Source organism: Oncorhynchus tshawytscha, linkage group LG31 (genome assembly GCF_018296145.1).
Source record: "Oncorhynchus tshawytscha isolate Ot180627B linkage group LG31, Otsh_v2.0, whole genome shotgun sequence".
NCBI classification, from domain to species: domain Eukaryota; kingdom Metazoa; phylum Chordata; class Actinopteri; order Salmoniformes; family Salmonidae; genus Oncorhynchus; species Oncorhynchus tshawytscha.
In genome coordinates this window covers 10,243,828-10,268,305 of record NC_056459.1, presented here as the reverse complement: position 1 = coordinate 10,268,305, position 24,478 = coordinate 10,243,828, and the positions used below count along the sequence as shown (strand labels likewise).

The window sequence follows — 24,478 nt, the reverse complement described above, 5'->3', positions numbered from 1 at the left end:
AGCTTCTCTCAATCACATACAAACATTTTTTTGGAACAATGTTGTCGATTTTCAAAACCGAGTTCACAAGACAGAACTCTGTGGCCCTTTCCAAAACAGTAAATGTGTTTTTTTTTTCAAAATGTAAATACATTAATCTAAACTATACCATCAAAATGGCAAACGTATACATCAAAACGTATACCACTCCAATTTGCTTACCGCCCAAATAGGTCCACAGACGATGCAATCTCAACCACACTGCACACTGCCCTAACCCATCTGGACAAGAGGAATACCTATGTGAGAATGCTGTTCATCGACTACAGCTCGGCATTCAACACCATAGTACCCTCCAAGCTCGTCATCAAGCTCGAGACCCTGGGTCTCGACCCCGCCCTGTGCAACTGGGTACTGGACTTCCTGACGGGCAGCCCCCAGGTGGTGAGGGTAGGCAACAACATCTCCTCCCCGCTGATCCTCAACACTGGGGCCCCACAAGGGTGCGTTCTGAGCCCTCTCCTGTACTCCCTGTTCACCCACGACTGCGTGGCCATGCACGCCTCCAACTCAATCATCAAGTTTGCGGACGACACAACAGTGGTAGGCTTGATTACCAACAACGACGAGACGGCCTACAGGGAGGAGGTGAGGGCCCTCGGGTGTGGTGTCAGGAAAATAACCTCACACTCAACGTCAACAAAACTAAGGAGATGATTGTGGACTTCAGGAAACAGCAGAGGGAACACCCCCATCCACATCGATGGAACAGTAGTGGAGAGGGTAGCAAGTTTTAAGTTCCTCGGCATACACATCACAGACAAACTGAATTGGTCCACTCACACAGACAGCATCGTGAGGAAGGCGCAGCAGCGCCTCTTCAACCTCAGGAGGCTGAAGAAATTCGGCTTGTCACCAAAAGCACTCACAAACTTCTACAGATGCACAATCGAGAGCATCCTGGCGGGCTGTATCACCGCCTGGTATGGCAACTGCACCGCCCTCAACCGTAAGGCTCTCCAGAGGGTAGTGAGGTCTGCACAACGCATCACCGGGGGCAAACTACCTGCCCTCCAGGACACCTACACCACCACCCGATGCTACAGGAAGGCCATAAAGATCATCAAGGACATCAACCACCCGAGCCACTGCCTGTTCACCCCGCTGCCATCCAGAAGGCGAGGTCAGTACAGGTGCATCAAAGCTGGGACCGAGAGACTGAAAAACAGCTTCTATCTCAAGGCCATCAGACTGTTAAACAGCCACCACTAACATTGAGTGGCTACTGCCAACACACTGTCAATGACACTGACTCCACTCCAGCCACTTTAATCATGGGAATCGATGGGAAATGATGTAAATATATCACTAGCCACTTTAAACAATGCTACCTTATATAATGTTACTTACCTTACATTGTTCATCTCATATGCATACGTTGATACTGTACTCTATATCATCGACTGCATCCTTATGTAATACATGTATCACTAGCCACTTTAACTATGCCACTTGGTTTACATACTTATCTCATATGTATATACTGTACTCGATATCATCTACTGTATCTTGCCTATGCTGCTCTGTACCATCACTCATTCATATATCCTTATGTACATATTCTTTATCCCCTTACACTGTGTATGACAGTAGTTTTTTTTGGAATTGTTAGTTAGATTACTTGCTCGTTATTACTGCATTGTCGGAACTAGAAGCACAAGCATTTCGCTACACTCGCATTAACATCTGCTAACCATGTGTATGTGACAAATAAAATTTGATTTGATTTGATTTGAAATAAAACTACTGCCTGCAAAAAAAAAAAAAAACACAACCATAGTTAGCTCTTAAGTCCAGAACCAAGTTAGTCTGTCTTTTCAAAAATCTCAGTAGATCAAAACATTTTTCTTTGCCATCACTAAATCATGATGATCAAAATTGGAAGCACACAATCCAATGGGATTCAATTACAAAAGCTGGTTTTATCAGTGTTTTGTAGACTTTCCATTGGCTCACAAACACTATCCACAATAGAAATAAGGTGAATACAATGTATGAACACAACTGATATGAATGTATAGGCCTAAATTCACATCAGTTAAATACTTTCTTTTTTTTTAAATAAAAAATGAACTCCCATCAAAGCAAAGCTCTATAATGGTAGGTCACAATGTCGAAGATGATGACTGAAGGCGCCCGCGCATACTAGGTACGTTTATCTCCTAGCAGGGCTAGGCGACGCGAGTGACTGTGCCTTGCATACTCCCTAAAAAGACCTTCGCTTGAAAAACGGCAATATAGTTGGAGACGCCGTAGCAACAACATATCCAGTATTGACAATAGTTTGCTTTAATCCAATGTAAATCAAGAAACATGTAATTGATTTGAACATTTTTGCAGAGGAGGTCTTAGTCGTGCAGTATTTCTCAAGTGAGAAATGTTTCATTAAAACTAGTCATCTCTCATTGAATGACGACAAATATTTAATAGAATCCCCTCCATAGTTCACAATCCTACTAGGAATAGTACTGTTGACCAATCACAGACAAGGGGGCGTAGACTTTGGCTACTGAACATCAACTTGCCTCAAGAAAAAGTCATGTGTGCTTTAACAACCACCCCACAAAATGACCTGCCGAACCCCAAACGAACAAAAAAGTCTAAACATTTCGTCACAATATATGCGGAAACGGTTTCGACTGCGACGCATGCAACAAGCTTTAAGAGTAACCCAAAGTTACTGAGAAGTAACCCAACTCCATTCTCTGCGTCTCTTCATGTCTGCAATATGGTGAAACATCATATCGATTAGACAGTTCATATATTGTACATGGTATGACACTGATCGGGTGATTTATAGAATTTTGTGCAGTAGTATTTATTGATTACCGGAAACAGCGAACACAATAAGCTTACTCCAAACAAATAAATAAATTCAATACACACACACATCTCACTGAACAAAAATATAATGAGCTGAAACTCCCCAAATACAGGTGTGCCAAGTTTGTAACTTCATACCGAAAGAATACTTGAGGCTGTAATCGCTGCCAAAGGTGCTTCAGAAAAGTATTGAGTAAGGGTCTGAATACTTATGTATATGTGATAATTGTAAGAAAAAATAATAATAATAATAATAAAAAATAATTTAAAAAAAATATATATATATATATATATATGAACATTTCTATAACCCTCTTTTTGCTTTGTCATTATGGGGTATTGTGTGTAGCTTGACGAGGCTGTAACGTGAAAACAATGTGGGAAAAGTCAAGAGGTCTGAATACTTACCAAATGGACTGTATACACACAAACCAAAGTATGTGGACAACCCTTCAAATTAGTGGATTCGGGCTATTTCAACCACACCCGTTACTGACAGGTGTATAAAATTGAGCCATGCAATCTCCATAGACAGCCACGCAATTCCCATAGACAAACATTGGCTGTGAAATGGCCTTACTGACTTTCATCGTGGCACCATCATAGGATGCCACCTTTCAAACAAGCCAGTACGTCAAATTTCTGCCCTGCTAGAGCTGCCACGGTCAAATGTAAGAGCTGTTATTGTGAAGTGGAAACGGCCAGGAGCAACAGCGGCTCAGCCACGAAGTGGTAGGCCACACAAGCTCATAGAACGGGACCACCGAGTGCTAAAGCGCGTAGCGAGTATAAATTGCCTGTCCTTGGTTGCAACACTCACATCAAGTGACTTGCTTTCTTAATGTCTATAGTATTATCCCTAGTATGCAATCTGGTTTCTGCTCAGGTTATGGATGTGTCACTGCAATCTCAAAGGTCATAAATGATGTCACAATTGCTCTTGATTCTAAGCAATGTTGTGATGCTATTTTTATTGCCTTGGCCAAAGCTTTTGATACGGTAGACCATTCCATTCTTGTGGGCCGGCTAAGGAGTATTAGTGTCTCTGAGGGATCTTTGGCCTGGTTTGCTAACTACCTCTGAGTGCAGTATATGAAGTCAGAACATCTGCTGTTTCAGCCACTGCCTGTCACCAAGGGAGTATGCCAAGGCTCGATCCTAGGCCCCACGCTATTCTCAATTTACATCAACAACATAACTCAGGCAGTATAAAGCTCTCTCAGCCATTTATATGCAGATACAGTCTTATACTCAGTTAGCCCCTCCCTGGATTTTGTGTTAAACGCTCTACAACAAAGCTTTCTTAGTGTCCAACAAGGTTTCTCTGCCCTTAACCTTGTTCTGAACACCTTCAAAACAAAGGTCATGTGGTTTGGTAAGAAGAATGCCCCTCTCCCCGCAGGTGTTATTACTACCTCTGAGGGTTTAGAGCTTGAGGTAGTCAGCTCATACAAGTACTTGGGATTATGGCTCGACGGTATACTGTCCTTCTCTCAGCACATATCAAAGCTGCAGGCTAAGGTTAAATCTAGACCTGGTTTCCTCTATCGTAATTGCTCCTCTTTCACCCCAGCTGCCAAACTAACCCTGATTCAGATGACCATCCTACCCATGCTATTATGGAGATGCAATTTATAGATTGGCAGGTAAGGGTGCTCTCGAGCGGCTAGATGTTCTTTACCATTCTGCCATCAGATTTGCCACCAATGCTCCTAAATAAGACACATCACTGCCGCAAGACCCACTGGTTGATGCTTATTTATAAAACCATGTTAGGCCTCACTCCCCCCTATCTGAGATATCTACTGCAGCCCTCATCCTCCACATACAACACCCATTCTGCCAGTCACATTCTGTTAAAGGTCCCCAGAGCACACACATGCCTGGGTTGCTCCTCTTTAGTTTGCTGGAGCTAGTTTTTATTTTACCTTTATTTAACTAGGCAAATCAGTTAAGAACAAATTCTTATTTTCAATGACAGCCTAGTGGGTTAACTGCCTTGTTCAGGGGTAGAACGACAGATTTGTACCTTGTCAGCTCTGGGATTTGAACTTGCAACCTTCCGGTTACAAGTCCAATGCTCTAACCACTAGGCTACCCTGCCACCCCGTTGCAGTAGTGACTGGAACAAGCTGCAAAAACACTCAAACTGGACAGTTTTATCTCAATCGCTTCATTCAAGACTCAATCATGGACACTCTTACGGACTGTTGTGGCTGCTTTGCATGATGTATTGTTGTCTCTACATTCTTGCCTTTGTGCTGTTGTCTGTGCCCAATAATGTTTGTACCATGTTTTGTGCTGCTACCACGTTGTGCTGCTGCCATGTTGTGTTGCTACCATGCTGTGTTGTCGTGTGTTGCTGCCATGCTATGTTGTTGTCTTAGGTCTCTCTTTATGTAGTGTTGCGGTGTCTCATGTCATGTGTGTTTTGTGCTATATTTTTATTTTAAATCCCAGCCCCAGCCCCGTCATTGTAAATAAGAATTTGTTCTTAACTGACTTGCCTAGTTAAATAATTACTGAGTGCCAAATTGCCTCTCGAAGCAAAGTCAGCACAAGAACTGTTCGTCGGGAGCTTCATGAAATGGGTTTCCATGGTTAAGCAGCTGCACACAAGCCTAAAATCACCATGCACAATGCCAAGCATTGGCTGGAGTGGCGTAAAGCTTGGACTCTGGAGCAGTGGAAACGCGTTCTCTGGATTGATGGACAAATCTGGATTTGGCGGATGCCAGAAGAACGCTACCTGCCCCAATGCACAGTTCTAACTGTAAAGTTTGGTGGAGGAGGAATATTCGACTGGGGATGTTTTTCATGGTACGGGCTAGACCCCTTAGTTCCAGTGAAGGGAAATCTTAACAGCATACAATGACATTCTAGACGATTCTGTGCTTCCAACTTTGTGGCAACAGTTTGGGGAAGGCCCATTTTCGGACAATGCCCGCGTGCAAAAAGCGAGGTCCACACAGAAATGGTTTGTCGAGATTGGTGTGGAGGAACTTGACTGGCCTGCAGGGCCCTGACCTTAACCCCATGGAACACCTTTGGGATGAATTGGGACACCGACTGTGAGCCAGGCGTAATCACTCAACATCAGTGCCTGGCCTCACTATTGTTCTTGTGGCTGAATGGAAAGAAGTCCCCACAGCCTTCCCAAAAGAGTGGAGGCTGTTATAGCAGCAAAGGGGGGACCAACTCCATATTAATGACCATGATTTTGGATTGAGATGTTCAACGGGCAGCTGTCCACATACTTTTGGTCATGTACATGTTGGTTAGGATTATCCAATTGTTGGGGGCATAGTGTCCAACTTTAAAAATGTTTTAATACAGATTACTCTGTACAAAACTTTTTTTTTTGTGTGGGGGGGGGTTGATGCTTTTTACTAGACTGTAGCTTACTCACACACTCACAGGCAAACACACACGGTGATGCAAACCATCATTAGTGGAGCTGCATCATGTCAGAACCATGGAGGCAAGTGGTAACTAGTTTTCTGTAGTAAGATCAAGGCACTCTCCCACTCCCACACAGACCCGCAAATGTGTGTGCGCGTCCACACACACACACATCAATATCTGTCACCACAGCGATGTTCGGCTCTCTATTTTACTCAGTGAGACCATTAGCAGTTTGGAACAGTGTGATTCAGCAGGTTCAAAGGGACAGAGACCAGAGAGAAGGGGAAAAGGACACAGAGAGGTTAGGCATCATCACATGCAACTCGCTGGGCAGAAAATGCTAGTGGGAGTGCAGGGAAAGAGTCATCAAGAGCTGGAGGAAAGCAAAACACCACATGAATGAATTGTGGAGGTTTTCTAGTCTTATATCTGTACGTTCATGTGTAAGATAGCTACATAAGAGACTACTGATCTCATGCTATTTTATCCGGAGGTATTCTGTCTTCCACCAGTTAATAGTGTGGGTAGGGAAGAGGGACGCATGTGTTTAATTGTCAGAGCAGTGTGATGACCAATAACCTGAGTGCACGGGCCAAGTGGAAGAGGAGAGGGAGGGGGTGGAAGAGTGTGTGTGTGTGTGTGTGTGTGAGTGAGTGAGGGGGGGGGTCCTGTCCGGAGGTCGGTGATAATATCCAGGAAAAGGCACAGGGGAGAAAGGGAGTGCACAACTGTGCCACATCCTGTTTTGTAAACGGTATCCTGCAGCCTTTTGGAGTGCGGCTTGGGCAGAAGGATGAGGGAACGAGAGGGGAGAGAATGGGTTAGGTGGGTGGACAGTAGTGGAGGAAGGTTGTACATTAGCCAAGAAAAAACACATGCCGGGGTAAGAGGAGCATGGTGAATGAACTCCTCCTCTGTTGGAAGTAAAGGCAGCATGCGTCCCGCGGATGATTTACGAGTGGCCATGACTCGGGAAGCTTCACCTCTGCTTGGCACTTTGCATACACACGTTCTTCCGCCTCCCGGCGTCCGGGAAGCAAGCGAGCGCTTGTTTTCCCTCTATTGAGCTGGAAGTTAAGCGAGCAGAACACGCTTGCAAGTGATGCAAGACACGAGGTAGGGCAAGGTGAAATTAAAGTGCAGTGAAGACTATTGAGGGGAGAAGGACTAAGTGGCAATAAAAGCTTAATGGACTTTTACAAAAATAGTATGTTTTAGAATTAAAAGGAAGCGGAACGTGCGACGGGCAGAAATTCTTCAATATCTAGTTTAGCGACAGTCAGTAGTAGGCAATTGTTAAATACATTGTTGCTCTCCTTTAGCAGAAGTCACGAACATTAACCTACATCGCTATCCAGTCATAATAGGAGTGACTGGTTTACCGTATGCAATCACAGTTAACCTTAGACATTTGGCAAAAAAAATACACTATCTCAGCTTGCTTACTCAGTTTGAGGAACAATGGTTTCAGATGTGCACATCGAACAAGCTCACCCAATTAAGCATTTATCTGGAAATCAGACCACCAGCCCTGATATTCTAACTATTACAGTACATGCATTTGGGAACACTGACAATGCATACGTTCCTTATGCACACAATCAAACAACATGTTTTGGCATAAATGTCCCTGCAATGACACAGCTCCCCATCCATCCCTTAGGCGCACATCTCTTGTTATTGATGACACATGGTAATGTAATGGTATATGCCTCACCCTTCCCAGCCCTGTGCACAAAAGCAAATATAGCCTATCACACTGCAGCGCACACAGACTGGTTACCCTTGTGCCCGGAGCTCCCCAGCGCTTATTCATCAGAGCGATAGATCATTGTGTGTTGGTGTATGAGCTGAATGTTGGCGATGTGCGCAGAGAGGAAACCACCGCACGCAACGCTAAGAATGACACTTCGGTTTATCGGTCGGCTTCGAGAACTTTGGATGTTTAGTTGCTATTTTAACTTTGAGCATTAATGGAATCAACAAGAGACGAGTAAAATCGCTTCCTTCACAGCACCAGCAAAACATGTGTTGGAATTTAGGCTAAGAAGCAGCGGCTACAGATTGAAATAATTAGCCGGTTTTTTTTCATTCTTCAAAACAACAAAAGTGATATACATTATGCAATAATTCAGTCGCCTACTGCAGATATTCACCTAACTTTTGTGTTATTTATGATCCCAAATACCAGCCAGAGCTTAAAGAATTTTCCTATAGGCCTAGTGTTGCCAATTTAGCTTAGCCTATAGCCTAGTTCATAGACACTCCTGGCATACCTAGAGAGCTCTTTTTTTAATAAACGGTTTTCTGCGTTAAAGTAGGCAATTAAAGAAAACAACAGTTCAAATATCCTGTTCAAATTAAACTGAAGGAAAGAGTCAGGAGATCAGGGATTTGCACTCTAGGAGTGGTGCGCAACAAAATATTTCTCGCGCGAGGCGCAATGTCTTTACAGCCTCGCATCTTCCATTGACAGGACAACCAAGAGACAATCAACTGAGAACATCTGTGCCACTTGTGGAGGAGATACAAAAAATGGAGAGAAATAACCATCGACATTAAGGTAAAATGTAATTTTAATTCAATTTAGGCCAATCGTGGAAAGTTTCACGCAATAGTCCAGGGTTCCCCAACTGCCATCCCACTGGTGATTTTATTTGGCTCCCCGAGATTTGTTTGTGGGGAAGAGGGGGGACATAAAAGACTGTAAAAACACCAGCAAATCTGTTCTTAGTGATTTTAATTTTGGAAATCTCTCCCGAAGTACGCACGCACAATAGAGATGTGATCTTATGCAAATGTAAGCACGGTTTGAAATGCTTGTTTTAGTCAACTTTTATATCTGTTTGGGCTTCTTGCGGTCAATTTGCAGTCTACAAATTATTTGTAATTAAGTTCGAACCCCGTGACCATCTTCTCAAGAAAACATCGTCTGAATCTAGTTGATGATCCCTACAATAGGCTATCTGATATTAATAGTTCGAGTAGCTAGCCTATTTGGCTGCAAAGATGAGCACGCACTGACAGCTGAGTTAGTTTTGGCTTCACACACGCAATGGCATAGTAGTGAATCTTTTTAACTAGTCACAGGTTGGCTACGGGGTTATACTACATGTTTTGGTGTCTCAAGTAAGAAACTGACTGTTAGGCAATTGCTATATAAGCTATTTAAAGTTAAGTATACAGTGGCAGGTCTAGCCACCCTCACTAACAAAGCAGTCAAATGCTAGACTTTCTCATATCATGTGTCTTATCCACACACACCAAATAAGTAGATTAGAACCTGTTAATAACATGATGCTTCCCTTATCCCCCACCACCACCTTTTTTAAATGCTTATTCTGTCAATCGAATAAATTCAACACTACTTTGGTAGTCTAGTGGTTATTCAAAATCCTGCTACAGAATTGAACTGAATCATTCAAAATAAAGGCCACATGCCTCTGGGAGTTGGGTTGGTGTCATGTTCTAAATCATTATTCACAGGCCACCTCATGCACTGTGTGTTTGTTCCTGCCAGCCCCTCTGTGGTTGATGGTGATGCCCGAGTCCAACCCAGCAATGCAGAGGACGAGAACCTGGTGGTGGCAGGGACAACTGGGGATTCCTCTGCTGTTTCTGGTTTTCCCGCTCCTCAGGACCGAACCGCTCCAGCTCGAGCTGTCTTTCAATGGACTTTCGGAACCCCAGAATGTGACACTGGCTGCTATTCTGCCTTTGAGCAACACTGAATACCCGTGGGCCTGGCCTCGCGTGGGGCCCGCTCTGATGAGGGCTCTGGAGCGAGTCAATGACGACCCCACCCTGCTACCGGGCCACCGCCTTCGAATAGTCTACGACAGCAGCGAAAACAAGGACGGCGTCTGCTCCGACTCAGTGGCGCCATTGGTGGCCGTGGACTTTAAGTTCTCCTACGACCCATGGGCCTTCATCGGCCCTGGCTGCGACTATGCTTCATCTCCCGTGGGCCGCTTCACTACCCACTGGGACGTTCCCATGGTGACGGCCGGGGCAGCGGCCATCGGCTTCCACTTGTACACGTCCATCACCAACACGGGCCCCACGCACAAGAAGCTGGGCGAATTTGGGGTGCGCCTGCATCGGCATTTTGGCTGGCACAGACACGCCATGCTCATGTTCAGCGACAACAAGAACGACGACCGGCCGTACTACTTTACGGCCGAGGGGTTGTACACGCAGCTGCAGCTGGACAACATCACCACAGCAGACAAGGTCTTCAATGAGCAGAATGGACCGGTCCAGTATGATAACCTCATCAGTGTCATCAGCCAGAGTGCCCGAGGTGAGCTCCAAGTCTAATCTCTGTCCATCTGACCTTTATCCCTTTTCTACCTAAAGTCTTCTGGACACCCTCTGACATTATCTGGGTGACTGTTCCTTGTTCTCATCTTGATATGAAATGTTTTTGGTTTGTTTGTACAATTGCTTACAGACACGTACGTACATGTTGACATGGTTTTCTCATGCCAAAGACATGAGAAAATAGCTCTCAATCAGTCACAAACTCAGCTAGCAGTAGATTTGGTCAAATTTTTATGACCGTGCATTAAAGCCATATGTTTCATGTGTGAGAATAAGTGGCCTGAATAATTGCTTTTGGCAGTAATGGTATTTTAATTCCGTTATTTCATGAAGCTGTAGCGAGCAGTCATTCCCAGTTGGTCCTTATTTTAAGACCCCCATGTGTATGCTGTTTTCATTTCCAACCACTCTTTTAATTATTTTGAATTGACCTGTAAACTTACTAATTATGTCGACACATGACGTCCCAATTACCAGAATTAGGCCTACTTGCACATGCACAGTTTAAGTCCAATAGATTGAATGATATTATTTGAGCTTATGTTTTGTTGACCTAGTGAGTCAAACAGATGGACCTAGATGGAAAATGTAACCAAAAGCCTAATTAATGCATTGCCCTGGCAGATCGAGTATTCAAAATGCTGTCAACTTGCCACAACGACAATTAACACACAACACAGTGAGGGAGAGAAAACAGACATCTGTTAACACACATTTAACAGACAGCATGACAATGTATACAACAAAGACAACAAACACAACTCATTTTTCACTCTCCACTTTTAAATTCCACCAAGGGAACAACTATTTTAGAGAAATTAGAATTAAAACAAGGCAACAGTAAACATCTCGTCCTCCACGAACGATCTCTGTGGCAAGCCGTATCATTCACCCAAGTATCGTCAAAATTGGGCCAGTGCTGTGAGAGATGTCGCGTGTGACTAACGGACGGAGACAAATCCACAGTCCCCTCCCCGATTTCATTGTGGGGGACAATGAATCCTGGCAGGTAAAAAAAAAATGGAGAGTGGAGAGGGAGCGTATGCACAAGCAAAGTGATGGGTCTGTCAAATATATAATGGACAAAACAGGATGGTGAAAGATAAATAAAGATCTACAGATAGAGTGCAAATAGTTAGACGACGTAGTCCTGCTGTCAGAGAGACGGCAAGTGTTGAAGTACAATAGTGTTGAAAGGAAGTAGAATAGTACTCCCTGCTTTGCTGGGCTATGGATGGTATTTTTGGTATTTTATTAGGATCCCCATTAGCTGTTGCAAAAGCAGCAGCTACTCATCCTGGGGTCCACACGAAACATGACATAATACAGAACATTAATAGACAAGAACAGCTCATGGACAAAACTACCAAATTTTTTTTTTTACGGCACAAGCCTACCAATCAATGCATACACACAAACTATCTAGGTCAAATATGAATCATAACTAGTCCACTCCTCTACTTTAGCTCCATGTGTGGCAGTGGTCCTATCCATATGGCAGCAGGAGAACACCCTGTGTGCACATTCTGAAACGACATCTCACCACGTCTTCCCATTTAAGAGATGCTGCGTCTGGCACTGTGTCTGCAGGTGTGAGGAGCCTCGCTGGCATCACCTCGCTGGCATCACCTTGCTGCAGCCAGGCCACACAGGCACTAAAGTTTAGGAGAGAAGTAGAGGAAATGCGTCCAGGAAATGCTGACAGAACATGTTCCTGAAATCTCTCTCTCACACACACTCACACACACACACACACTAAGTTGGGCACCTCCCCACCAAATAGCAATGGAAAGTTAAGGCCAACGTCAGCAGAGGCAACTCCACTTGGCATACAGATAACCTTATTATGTACTTGAGTGCTTCATTGTTATTTCAAATATGTAACTAATTAAAGGTGCACTATGCCAAAATTGCTCCGACATTTCCTGGTTTCTAAATTTCAAATAGTTTGCCTAATTTTAATTTTATGTGAGCAAGTATAGTGTAGAGAATCACTAACATCTAAACCGCTGTGAAATATATTTTCCATAACCCAAAATATTGTTATTTCAGCTGTTTGAAGCTGGTGTACAAAACCAAAAGTAAAAGACACAAAAACTCAACTTTAGAATGGGATGGATAGAAATAGCGTACATAGACAAAATCTACCACTTCTTAGACTTGCTTTCAATGAGAGTGTAAGATCTATAAGTCCCATTTCTATGTGATTTTGTTTAGATCACCCAAAAAGTTACATATTGCAGTTATAAGTGCTCCCTGGCTAGCACCCTTAACTGAACCACCACCAAGCAATCAATATATCCAATATGAAGTTTGCGAGTACTGTGAACTTTAATTCGATGTGGCTTTAATTTGACTTTTATTCGATAATTGGCTAGTTCAGATGTTGAAATGTGTTGTCAGACTGGGTCTTCCCCCAAGAGAGAGTCCAAGAAATACTGGAGGAGGCCACCTAGAGAGAGAGGATTAAAATAAACATGTTCTGGAGCCCTTCAGTTGGTGTGCTGTTTGAGCATGAAGTTGACCTGAGACAAAGCTGTCATGTCCAGGCAAAATAACTCTTGTACAAAGGGCAAATGTGAACGGAAGAGGGAGATGGAGATGTACAAAGGGCAAATGTGAACGGAAGAGGGAGCTTGTTTTACCTTCTAAGACCTACAGCATTTCATTAGCATTTTTTCACACTACTGAATTCTTTATTTTGGAATGAATCCACAAGAAACTGTATCTAGTTGGCTGTAAAATCCAACAATGTGTGAATGGGAACACTTGATTGGTTCTAGTTGGATTGTAATGGAGAAAGTCTTTGTTTCCTTCAAGTAGACATATGCATTTCTGTTGCCAGTACTTTGTGTTCTTAGCCTCAGGACACACTGAAGAAGGTACATGAAAGCACATTGAATGATCAGAACTCATCGTTTTCTATAGATTTTACTTTTGACTTCTTCAAATTGATCATAAGCTATTTGATTATTATTAGCAGATGGTATTAATTTTAACATGGCTTCTTTCAATGTATTTGGCTTGCTGTAAATGTGGAATTTTGATAGTGTGGCTCATGGTTTCTGAAAGAGGACATTACATGAACTTGAATGGTAGAATGTTGGTGGTATAACTGCCCTGTCAGGAACCACCTCGCGCTGTGCCCGGCCTCAGCCCACTCCCCCAGTTCCCACATGGGTACGACAACATTTCTAATTAAAAGTCCCAAACTTAAGCAAGAGGTCAATCCAGTGGCCCCTCTTTGACTTTATAAGGCAAACGGCTCAGGACATTTCTGACACCAAGATATTTCCTGTGAAACATAATTCGTCCAGATTTTTTTTGTTCTCTAATGTTTTGTAGGGCTATTTCTGGTACCGGCCCCGTATGATCGCCATCTGAGTTTATTGACTGTCACACAGTCGTTTGTCTCACCGAGCAACCGGAGAATCAATTTGCAGGCTAAGCTGACCCAGCAGGGGTGGAGTGGTGATGGGTGGGAGAGAGAAGGAGAGAGAGAAGCGGGATGGCTGGCTCTACCCCAGTCCATTGTGAGGGATGCTCCATTCTCACATGGTCTTCACTGCACTCCCTCTCCCTCACCAGGAGCCTGAAGTTTTCGTGGTTGGTCAAAAATAATACAGGACCATCAGTGCCCCCTCTGCCTCCCTTCAACAACCACCGCTTCACAAGATTAGGAAACCAATGGGAACCACTCTTAACTGGTCAGAACACACCGTTTCAAATGAATTATTCTTTCAATTACCCAGGGCTCCGTACAATATCCGAGTGTTTTCCTCTTGTATTTTTTCAGTTATAGCCTGTCCAAGCCCCAGGGCCTCTGGAATGATTTAAGGCTGGTGGTAAAAGGGGTTTGGGTTTTGGGGGAGAGGCGTTGGGGGGGAGCTCTGTAACAACGTCATTTGATGAAGTGATTTGCAAGCAGAGATCTATATCGGAGCCAGCAGTCCCATTTAAAAGGCAAAATATAAGACTGGTGTCTCTGGCTCTTTGGGTTGGAGTGGAGGCAGAGAGCGCCCCTAATTCAAACAGCATGGAGACTTCCAGTGTGGGATTACTTAGTGGTGCTGTGGCTGTCTCATCCTTCTTGTTTACCCCCCCAGCAGCATTTATTAAATCAAAGCTGGGGATAGTGTCGGTTTGTTAGACTGGAAGGCAAGAGAAGGGGATAGAGAGAGAGAATGAGAGAAGGAAAACATTTTTCAGAATGTTTTCTAACTGATTTGACATAGGGAATGTTTTCAAATATTTCAGAGAACATTAAGAAACAACGTTCTTCTGGGGGAATTTCAGTACTTCAGCATAACGTTTCTTCAGGATTCTATTTAAAAATGCACTATGCAGAAATCTCTCCGCCGTTTCCTGGTTGCTAAAATTTGAATAATTTCAGTTTATCTGACAAAACAAGGAGTTATTGTGTAGAGAATCATTGTACTATCTAAGCTGCTGTGAAATGCAGTATATTTTCCATAATCACAAATATTGTGTTTTGAGCTGTTTTGAAGCTGGTGTGTAATACCGAAAGTAAAAATCATCAAATCAAATTGTATTTGTCACATGTGCTGAATACAACAGTAGACCTTACTGTGAAATGCTTACTAAAAGCCCTTAACCAACAATGCAGTTTTAAGAAAAACAAGTGTTATTTACTCAAATAAACTGAAGTAATTTTTTTTTTACAAAAATAAGAAAATGTACATGTAGGTAGAGGTAAAGTGACTATGTATAGATAATAAACAGAGTAGCAGCAGTGTAAAAATGGGGGGTGAGGGGGGTCAATGCAAATAGTCCAGGTAGCCATTTGATTAGCTGTTCAGGAGTCTAATGGCTTGGGGGTAGAAGCTGTTAAGAAGCTGAAAAGACACTTAAGAACGGGAAGTATTGAAATAGTGCACATAAAACAGATCTACCACTTAGACTTACTTTCATTGGGAATGAAAGATCTATAACTTGCATTTCTATGATAATTGGGTCGGTCATGTTCTCATTGTTCTGAGAACATTAAGAAAACTTTCCATAAAAACCACAACTTTAACGTTCAGAGAACGTTCTAAGAATGTTATTTAAAAATATACACGCCATTCTCAGCATCAACAAAACTCTTAACCTCTCTTGTTTTATGTGTTCAGGTGTGTTGGTGGCACCCACTGATTGGCCACACCTGATCTTAATCAGTGCTTTGTTCCTTTGAATGGGGTCTGTTTGAATATACTAAAATGAACAGCTTTGAATGCGTAAAAAAAACTAATGGAATGCTAGCTCCATTCTGGTGGCACAGTGGACTCATTCCATGGATAGAGAACAGAAGATTATAGGTTCAAATCTCACTGATGCCATGTCACAATAATAAAAAAAAAAATGTGTTTGCATGTTTAGGCCTAATGACTAAGGTAATTATTTTCCATGTCCTATCTGTGATTGGTACAACAAAGTTAACTCAAAATGAGCTAGCAGTGTTATTAAAAGTCTTTATGAAATGTTCAATTAAAGTTTTTAGAAAGTTATTCAAAAACCTCCAAATAACCTATAATTTCCATTGTTAGTGTTAATAAAACCTCCCAGGAAAATCTCCAACGAACCAGAGTAAAACATTCTCAGAACCTCCCTGCAACCTAAAAATGAAAGTTCCCAGAACAGGCAACATTTTCACTTCTATTCTCAGAACCTTTAAAAAATGTTCAGTTTACCGGTCAGGAAATGCATAGCTTCGTTCCCACAACCAATGTGAAACCAAAAGCATATGTTCCCACAGCTTCCAAGAAACTAAATGTGCTAGCTGGGAGAGCTTTTGTAATACTGTTCCATTATTACTTCTAATTTCCCCAGTAGCATTGCGTCTTTCACAGTCATGCTGATAAAGAATATTTGGATCAGAACATTAATTTGCCAGAGAGTCATAGATCTCACCAGAAGGGAAGACTGAGTGTGCCAAAATGTGGCAGCTTGTCGAACAACCCGAGGGGCAATGAGAAAATAGTTTGGTTTAACTTACTCCCAGAGAAATATGCAAAGTCATTTTTTTTGATCGCATTCCAAAGGATTTAGTTCTGGCTGTTTATCCTCCTGTTCAAATTTCAACCAATTGTAGTACCTTACTTGCATAAATATCACTTGCCCTGTGTAGATGCAAAGAAAGTTACAAATAAATTAGTTTGAAACATAGAAACGAGTGAGAGAAGTCAAGACAGAAAGATATGGCGGAGTCTTGGCCAGTGAGGGGTGTCTCTGAGAAAGAAAGAAAAATACCAAGAGAGCCAAAACAGAAGGAACGAGAGAAATACACATTTAGTGTGAATGAAAGCACAGAGCTGCTTTGTAAAGCTCACTACGTCTAAACCGCATTTTAGCTGGATTTGTGAGTTTAGCCTTCACTGAGGAGGGATTATGAGGCACTGGCATTGTCAATGGTATTTGGATAGATGCTCCATTTTCTTTCCTACTCCCGATGTGCCATGATGAAAGTTTGACGGAGAGGAGGATCCGCAATCATGTCTGAGCCGAGGATATCGTTTCCATGGCGACAGGCAGCATCTGCGCAGGAACGTGTGGGCATGACAGGAGCTGTCACCTGCACTCCCGTGTCGTATATTTTCATCGGGCGCACAGTGGAACTGTCAGTGTGACCACAACTCTTTACTCCCTCTCTTTCACATGCTCTCAAACATACAGAAGCACACAGTCTCTCTCTCTCTCCCTCTCTCTCAAATACACACACAATAACCATATGTTCGAAAACATGTCACTTTGTCTATGCATGTGCATCTGACAGGCTAAATTGAATGTGTGGATGTTCAATACTCCCAGATACATGTAAATCAAATCAAAGATTTGCTTTTTACCTAAACATTTAACTGGAATTGCCATAAATAATTTACAAGCCAGGACTTCGAGAACTGACATATGCATGTTTCAGCAGAGTAACTTTGGACTAGCCTTTACCAGACTGATTACTGCTGAATCTGTGTAGGTAAACTGAATGTAAGCTCGCAAGACTTCCAGAATGTTGTACGAGGTTAACTTTGGACTCCAATTAATCAAAATCCTATCTATTTTGACCCTCACCTCAATTCCTTTAAATTGCTTGTCTTTTTCTAAATACGAGGATGTAGGGAAAAAAAACTGACCAGTTTCTACAGGAGCAATATGGCAGAGCCTTACCTCATCACACTCTAGGTGGGATATGTTGACAGGACTCTGCATTCTTAAGAGTATCTACAGTGAATTGTACCCCAGGGGGAATTCTTTTACATTTGAACTCTGGGGACATGGTTACAAATTGAACAGACAGCCTCGTGTTTGCTTTAATTGCTGTTACATTGTTAGATTGCTGAACTGTAGAGATTATTTGCAAGCATTTATTCACTTTTTTCAACTTGCCTGGATTTGATTCACTTCAAACTAGAAATTGGTTGTGCAAGCAAGGGCGTCCCTAGAAGTTTTGTCACGCACATTAAATCATGTAAAATAAAGCAACTATTCACATTCATTAAGCTATGTTCAGTTTTATCTGGGGTGGCAGGGTAGCCTAGTGGTTAGAGCATTGGACTGGTAACCGAAAGGGTGCAAGTTCAAATCCCTGAGCTGACAAGGTACAAATCTGTCGTTCTGCCCCTGAACAGGCAGTTTAACCCACTGTTCCTAGGCTGTCATTGAAAATAAGAATTTGTTCTTAACTGACTTGCCTAGTAAAATAAAGGTAACAAAAAAAATCTTTGCTACTGTGGAATGTTTTATTTGCCACTATCGACAACAGTTTAAGTCAGCACTGACTGTTTGTAGAATGGATTATAGTTTTTGAGTGAACACGCTCCCTGTCATCATTTCAAATGATATGCTTGAACAGAGGTTGATCATTGGTTGAGTTGTCACATCAACTGAGAAGGTAAACTGATGCCTTGTGCGCTGGGGCAAAATGATACGATATCGTTCCACTTCTCTGAATTGGAGAGAATTACTTTCACACCAGCTGGGAATCTAACATCTTTTCCTATTGGCAAACTAGGTCGCCTTTTTTTTTCACACCTGTTAAAAAAACAAAAACAAGCAACCACTTTCAAACGATCCAGGTTTGACAGATATCCACCTTAGATGGTCCATGGCGGTCAGTACGGGTATGAAGTACAGTTGACCGGACATTGCTGAACGCACCCTGAATCTAACACCCCTCCAATTGAGCCAGATGTGAAAGACAACTGAAGAGGAATCCACCTGAGGGGGGTCAGTGTTTAGGCCTAACACTCAGACAGGACGATGCACCTGGACACCGGCGCGGCTACCCAACAGACGTGGCATGTTCTTTGGCTGAAATCCACTGAGGCGCGGCTCCGGGGTCGACGCCTCGCTAAATGGTACAACACACACATGGGAAAACACACAGAGGAGCGAAGGGTCTGACCCTATCTGATTTATTACGGCTGATACGGTTGATCATGACGCTGGTCGAAAGATTGCTGGTCCGGTTAGCATGGCAAACGCTCCCCTGGATTCAGTGGGCTATAATAAAGGGGGCCATCTGTTGCCGCTGGAGATGCGAGGCCTACGTGCCGTGTGCCAAGACAGGAGAGGCTGTAATTGCTGCTGTTTGCCGTATGCAAGGCCCGCCGTCACTTGTCATGGACGTGTTGGACGTAGTGTGTAAACAAGATGGGCCTGCTGCTGCTTTTCTTTCACCATGTAGAAGCCAACTCTGCCATATGTACTTCCTCGACACAAGAAAAATGGGTTAGACGGAATGGAAATATGTTACTCCAAGCTAAACATTTGAACATAATGTCAGAGAGCTTAGTCAACCTGTTAATATTCCCTGGCAGATATTTTATCTTTAAAAAAACTCCCAGTTCTTGGTGATGACAAGCATACCCATAACCTGATGCAGCCACCACTATGCTTGAAAATATGAAGAGTGTTACTCGGTTGTGTTGGATTTGCCCCAAACATAACGCTTTGTATTCAGGACATAAAGTTAATTTCATTGCCAAATTCTTTGCAGTTTTAATTTAATGCCTTATTGCAAACAGGATGCATGTTTTGGAATATTTATTATTCTGTATGGTCTTCCTTCTTTTCACTCGGTCATTTAGGTTAGTATTGTGGAGTAATTACAATGTTGTTGATCCATCCTCAGAGTTTAATGGCTGCGATAGGAGAAAACTATCTGTTTTAAAGTCACCATTGGCCTCATGATGAAATACCTGAGTGGTTTCCTTTCTCTTAGGAAGGACGCCTGTATCTTTGCAGTGACTAGGTGCATTGATACAACATTCAAAGTGTAATTAATAACTTCACCATGCTTAAAGGGATAGTCAATGTCATTTTTAAAATGTATTTTACCCCATCTACCAATAAATGCCTTTCTTTATGAGGCATTGGAAAACCTCCCTGGCTTTGTGGTTGAATCTGTGTTTGAAATTCACTGCTCGACTGAGGGACCTTGCAGATAATTGTGTGTGGGTTACAGAGCTGAGGTAGTCATTCAAAAATGATGTTAAACACTATTATTGCACACAGAGTGAGTCCATGCAACTTATGTGACTTGTTAAGCACATTTTTACTCCTGAACTTATATAAGCTTGCCATGATAAAGAGGTTGAATACTAATTGACTCAAGATATTTCAGCTTTTCATTTGTAAATAATTTGTAAACATTTCCAAAAACATAATTCCCCTTTCACATTATGGGGTGTTGTGTGTAGTCCAGTGACACAAATTCTCAATATAATACATTTTAAATTCTGGCTGTGACACAACAAAATGTGGAGAAGGTGTGAATACGTTCTGAAGGAACTGTACATCATCGACAAGATAGAGACCATGTGAGCAAGGGAGAGAAAGGGCAAGAGTGGGAGAGTGGAAAAAAGAGAGTGAGAGAGAGAGGGAAATGAGAGAGCGATGGAAGAGAGCAATGCAGAAGAAAGAGGAGAGCGACGACCGAGTATAAATAATGAGTGATTATAAAGAAAAAGGAGAGAGATGGAGACAGAATGTGTGTGTGAGAAATGGATTAGCAAGTCCTCCAGTAATTAAGTCTCCCAGCTTCTCAGTCTTAAGTCTCTCACCACGGCTAATTTACATTAGCCACTTCACAGCCACATCCAGCAGAACCATTTAATTTGGCAGAATTTGTTTAGAATAATGAACGTTTCTTTGAAGCTTTACATTTGGCATTACGGCATAGGTTGTTTCAGGTTGGGGAATAACTTGTGGCAGTTGGTATTGTTTTTGTCCATATACACCTGGTTGTTTTGTCAGGTATAGGATGGATTTTTTCAGGAAAGGTTGATTTATGCCACAATTTATTAATTATATTGACCAGATACTATAGTGGCCACTTTTAAATTAAAGAAATGTCTTCAAAAATGGAAGGCTGTCTGAAGGAGATCAGATGGGACCATTCTAGCCAATGAGAGTCCAGATATGCGTGTGAACAACAGGCACAACAATTTCCACTAGTTATCACAGCCACAAAATATGAAAAAGGGTTTGAAGGGGACTCTAATGGCTTTGTTCTGTGTAACACACTTCTATAATTTCTGAGGCTAAGACAGAGGATAAATAAAGTGAAGTCTCATTATCACTAAGAAGGAGAGATGAGGAAAATGAGTTGGCTATTTCATAAATATTCATGAAAACAAAAATGTGTTTTTTGGTTATATTTTAAGGTTAGCAATGTGGTTAGTGTTAGAATCAAAATTTAAGAAAATAAATTCTAGAAATAGGCAGGGTTTATGACTTTGTGGCTGTGGTAACTAGTGGAGACAAGGCACAAATCCGATATAAATGGTTTTTTCTCAAAGTTTCTGGTATGTCACAGTGGGTCAGAAGTTTAGATACACTCATTTAGTATTTGGTGGCATTGTCTTTAAATTGTTTAACTTGGGTCAAACATTTCGGTTAGCATTCCACAAGCTTCCCACAATAAGTTGGATTTTGGCCCATTCCTCCTGACGACAGAGCTGGTGTAACTGAGTCAGGTTTGTAGGCCTCCTTGCTCACGCATGCTTTTTCAGTTCTGCCCACAAATTTTCCATAGGATTGAGGTCAGGGCTTTGCAATGGCCATTCCAATACCTTGACGTTGTTGTGCTTAAGCCATTTTGCCACAACTTTGGAAGTATGCTTGGGGTCATTGTCCATTTGGAAGACCCATTTGCGACCAAGCTTTTACTTCCTGACTGATGTCTTGAGATGTTGCTTCAATATATCCACATAATTTTCCCACCTCATGATGCCATCTATTTTGTGAAGTGCACCAGCCCCTCTTGCAGCAAAGCACTCCCACAACATGATGCTGCCACCCCCATGCTTTACGGTTGGGATGGTGTTCCTCGGCTTGCAAGCCTCCCCCTTTTTCCTCCAAACATAGCGATGGTCATTATGGCCAAACAGTTCTATTTTTGTTTCATCAGACCAGAGGACATTTCTCTAAAAATTATGATCTTTGTCCCCATGTGCAGTTGCAAACCGTAGTCTGGCTTTTTTATGGCGGTTTTCGGGAACAGTGGCTTCTTCCTTGCTGAGCGGCCTTTCAGGTTATGTCGATATAATACTGGTTTTACTGTGGATATAGATACTTTTGTACCTGTTTCCTCCAGCATCTTCACAAGGTCCTTTGCTGTTGTTCTGGGATTGATTTGCACTTTTCGCAACAAAGTACGTTCATCTCTAGGAGACAGAACACATCTCCTTCCAGAGCAGTATGACGGCTTGCGTGGTCCAGTGGTGTTTATACTTGCGCACTATTGTTTGTACAGATGGACGTGGTACCTTTCAGGCATTTGGAAATTGCTCCCAAAGATGAACCAGACTTGTGGAGGTCTACACATTTTTATCTGAGGTCTTGGCTGATTTCTATTGATTTCCCCATGATGTCAAGCAAAGAGGCACTGAGTTTGGGGGTAGGCCATGAAATACATCCACAGGTACCTTCCAATTGACTCAAATGATGTCAATTAGCCTGTCAGAAGCGTCTAAAGTCATGCCATCATTTTCTCAAATTTTCCAAGCTGTTTAAAGGTGCAGTCAACTTAGTGTATGTAAACTTCTGACCCACTGGAATTGTGATACAGTGAATTATAAGTGAAATAATCTGTCTGTAAACAATTGTTGGAAAAGTTACTTGTGTCATGCACAAAGTAGATGTCCTAACCGACTTGCCAAAAGTACAGTTTGTTAACAAGAAACTAGTGGAGTTGTTGAAAAACAAGTTTTAATGACTCCAACCTAAGTGCATGTAAACTTCCGACTTCAACTGTATATATATTTTAAATATATCTAAAAATAATTTTAAAAACGTTGACTTCCAAATGACACCACATTGTAGGAATGACCCAGCTATTCTTTCCCACCTTATTTACTAGCTAGGTAACTTACCATCTGACTGCAGGTAACATTACCCAGAGTAGCTAACGTTAATGTAAACCCCTGCGATTATTTTTGGTTTTGATGATGTTAGCGATCTACACATACACCAATTACCTGTAAATCACCAGCAGTAGCTAGGTAGCTACAGTACATTTGGCCAACTCATTTTCCTCATCTCTCCTTCTTAGTGATAATGAGACTTCACTTTATTTATCCTCTGTCTTAGCCTCAGAAATGATAGAAGTGTGTTACACAGAACAAAGCCATTAGAGTCCCCTTCAAACCCTTTTTCATATTTTGTTCCTATAGGCTCAACAGTAATTAGCTCTTCTTTAGTTGATTGTTAAGCAGCTCGTTAGGAGAACCGATCTCGGGTAATTACCATAGAGATTGACCTAGTATGTGAAGTCATCAGTGAAGTGCAGTTGACCCCATGGAGAGGGGGATATTGAGTTTCCCTCACTGTATAATAGATCTAGAAATATAATGGGGGTTGGGTGAATTGGTTAAACTGTGTGTAGGCCTGATGTGTAAGGGAGAGCCTGGATGAAAGTAACACGGGCGAAAGTAACACGCCCATTTTCTCAGATAACACAGAAGCTAGAATGGTGCACTGAAGTCAGCATGTCCCTCATGCGGAGGACAACCTCCCTTTAAAAAAAAGAGCCCAGTCCGACCATGTTTCGCCGAGTTATCAACAAAAAGTGGTTTTGAGCAATGTAAGTTTAAAAAAACAGACATGATGAGGACAACTGCAACACACCTGATTGATAGGCCTAAGCATGAATAGTAATAGAAAATCTCCCACTGCATTTACATTAAAGTGAGATGATAAAAGGATAGTTAATATAGCAATTATGTGATCCAATTTTGTCCGATTAATATTGTAAGGCAAAATATAGTGCTTGCGCAACATTACGATGTTGACGTATGGTTCATTTTCATAAATGTAGAACCTATAGCATTCATTATTCAAATCAACAAAAACATGAAATTAGAACTGATAGTACATTTGTTGAAAGTAACAACCATTACAAACCTTCTCGCCACGTCTTACTTCTGTCCCAGGGCTGTGTTACTGCTGCCACGCCGGCAGGTACAAAAGTAACGTTGTGGTCAATGTTCCCTCTAAGCTGCACACGTGCCCACTCAGAAGTAATATCAGCCTACACAGAGAAGCACGAGATTGAATTTCACTCAACTTTCTAGAGTTTTCCCCGTTAGTTAACACATATCGTTTCCCTTTACTGTGGGAATTGTGATCGAATCAACGCAATATTAGCGGCCACAGGTGCACATTTGTTCATATCCTTTGCTCGTTATTGAGTTATTAGCCCAGTTATAGATAATTTGTAGTCAGCAATGGGGGAGTGATTGCTTCCTACAAGGGTACAAAACGTGTGCATTTCTAGTGTTGTGTCTTTACAATCATTAAACTGAAGATTCATCTTTAGCAAATGGCTCTCTGTAATTATTATTACATGATTAAACTGATTAATCATGTAACTGTAATTAACTAGGAAGTC

At 42.1% G+C, this 24,478-nt stretch overlaps 1 protein-coding gene across 2 annotated transcripts in view; it reads left to right on the top strand.

The window, feature by feature from the left end:
- The first annotated feature begins 8,032 nt into the window (after positions 1 to 8,032).
- The window catches only part of LOC112229340 (atrial natriuretic peptide receptor 1), a 102,350-nt gene continuing 85,904 nt past the window's right edge, over positions 8,033 to 24,478 (top strand). Inside the window, exons 1-2 of one of the 2 annotated variants that reach the window (XM_042310093.1) lie at positions 8,033 to 8,830; positions 9,788 to 10,570. In XM_042310093.1, the coding sequence (XP_042166027.1) occupies positions 9,802 to 10,570 (769 nt within the window). In that variant the 5' untranslated portion in view covers positions 8,033 to 8,830; positions 9,788 to 9,801. Of the gene's footprint in view, positions 8,831 to 9,753; positions 10,571 to 24,478 lie in introns of both variants that reach the window. The other variant, XM_042310094.1, reaches the window with a different exon arrangement.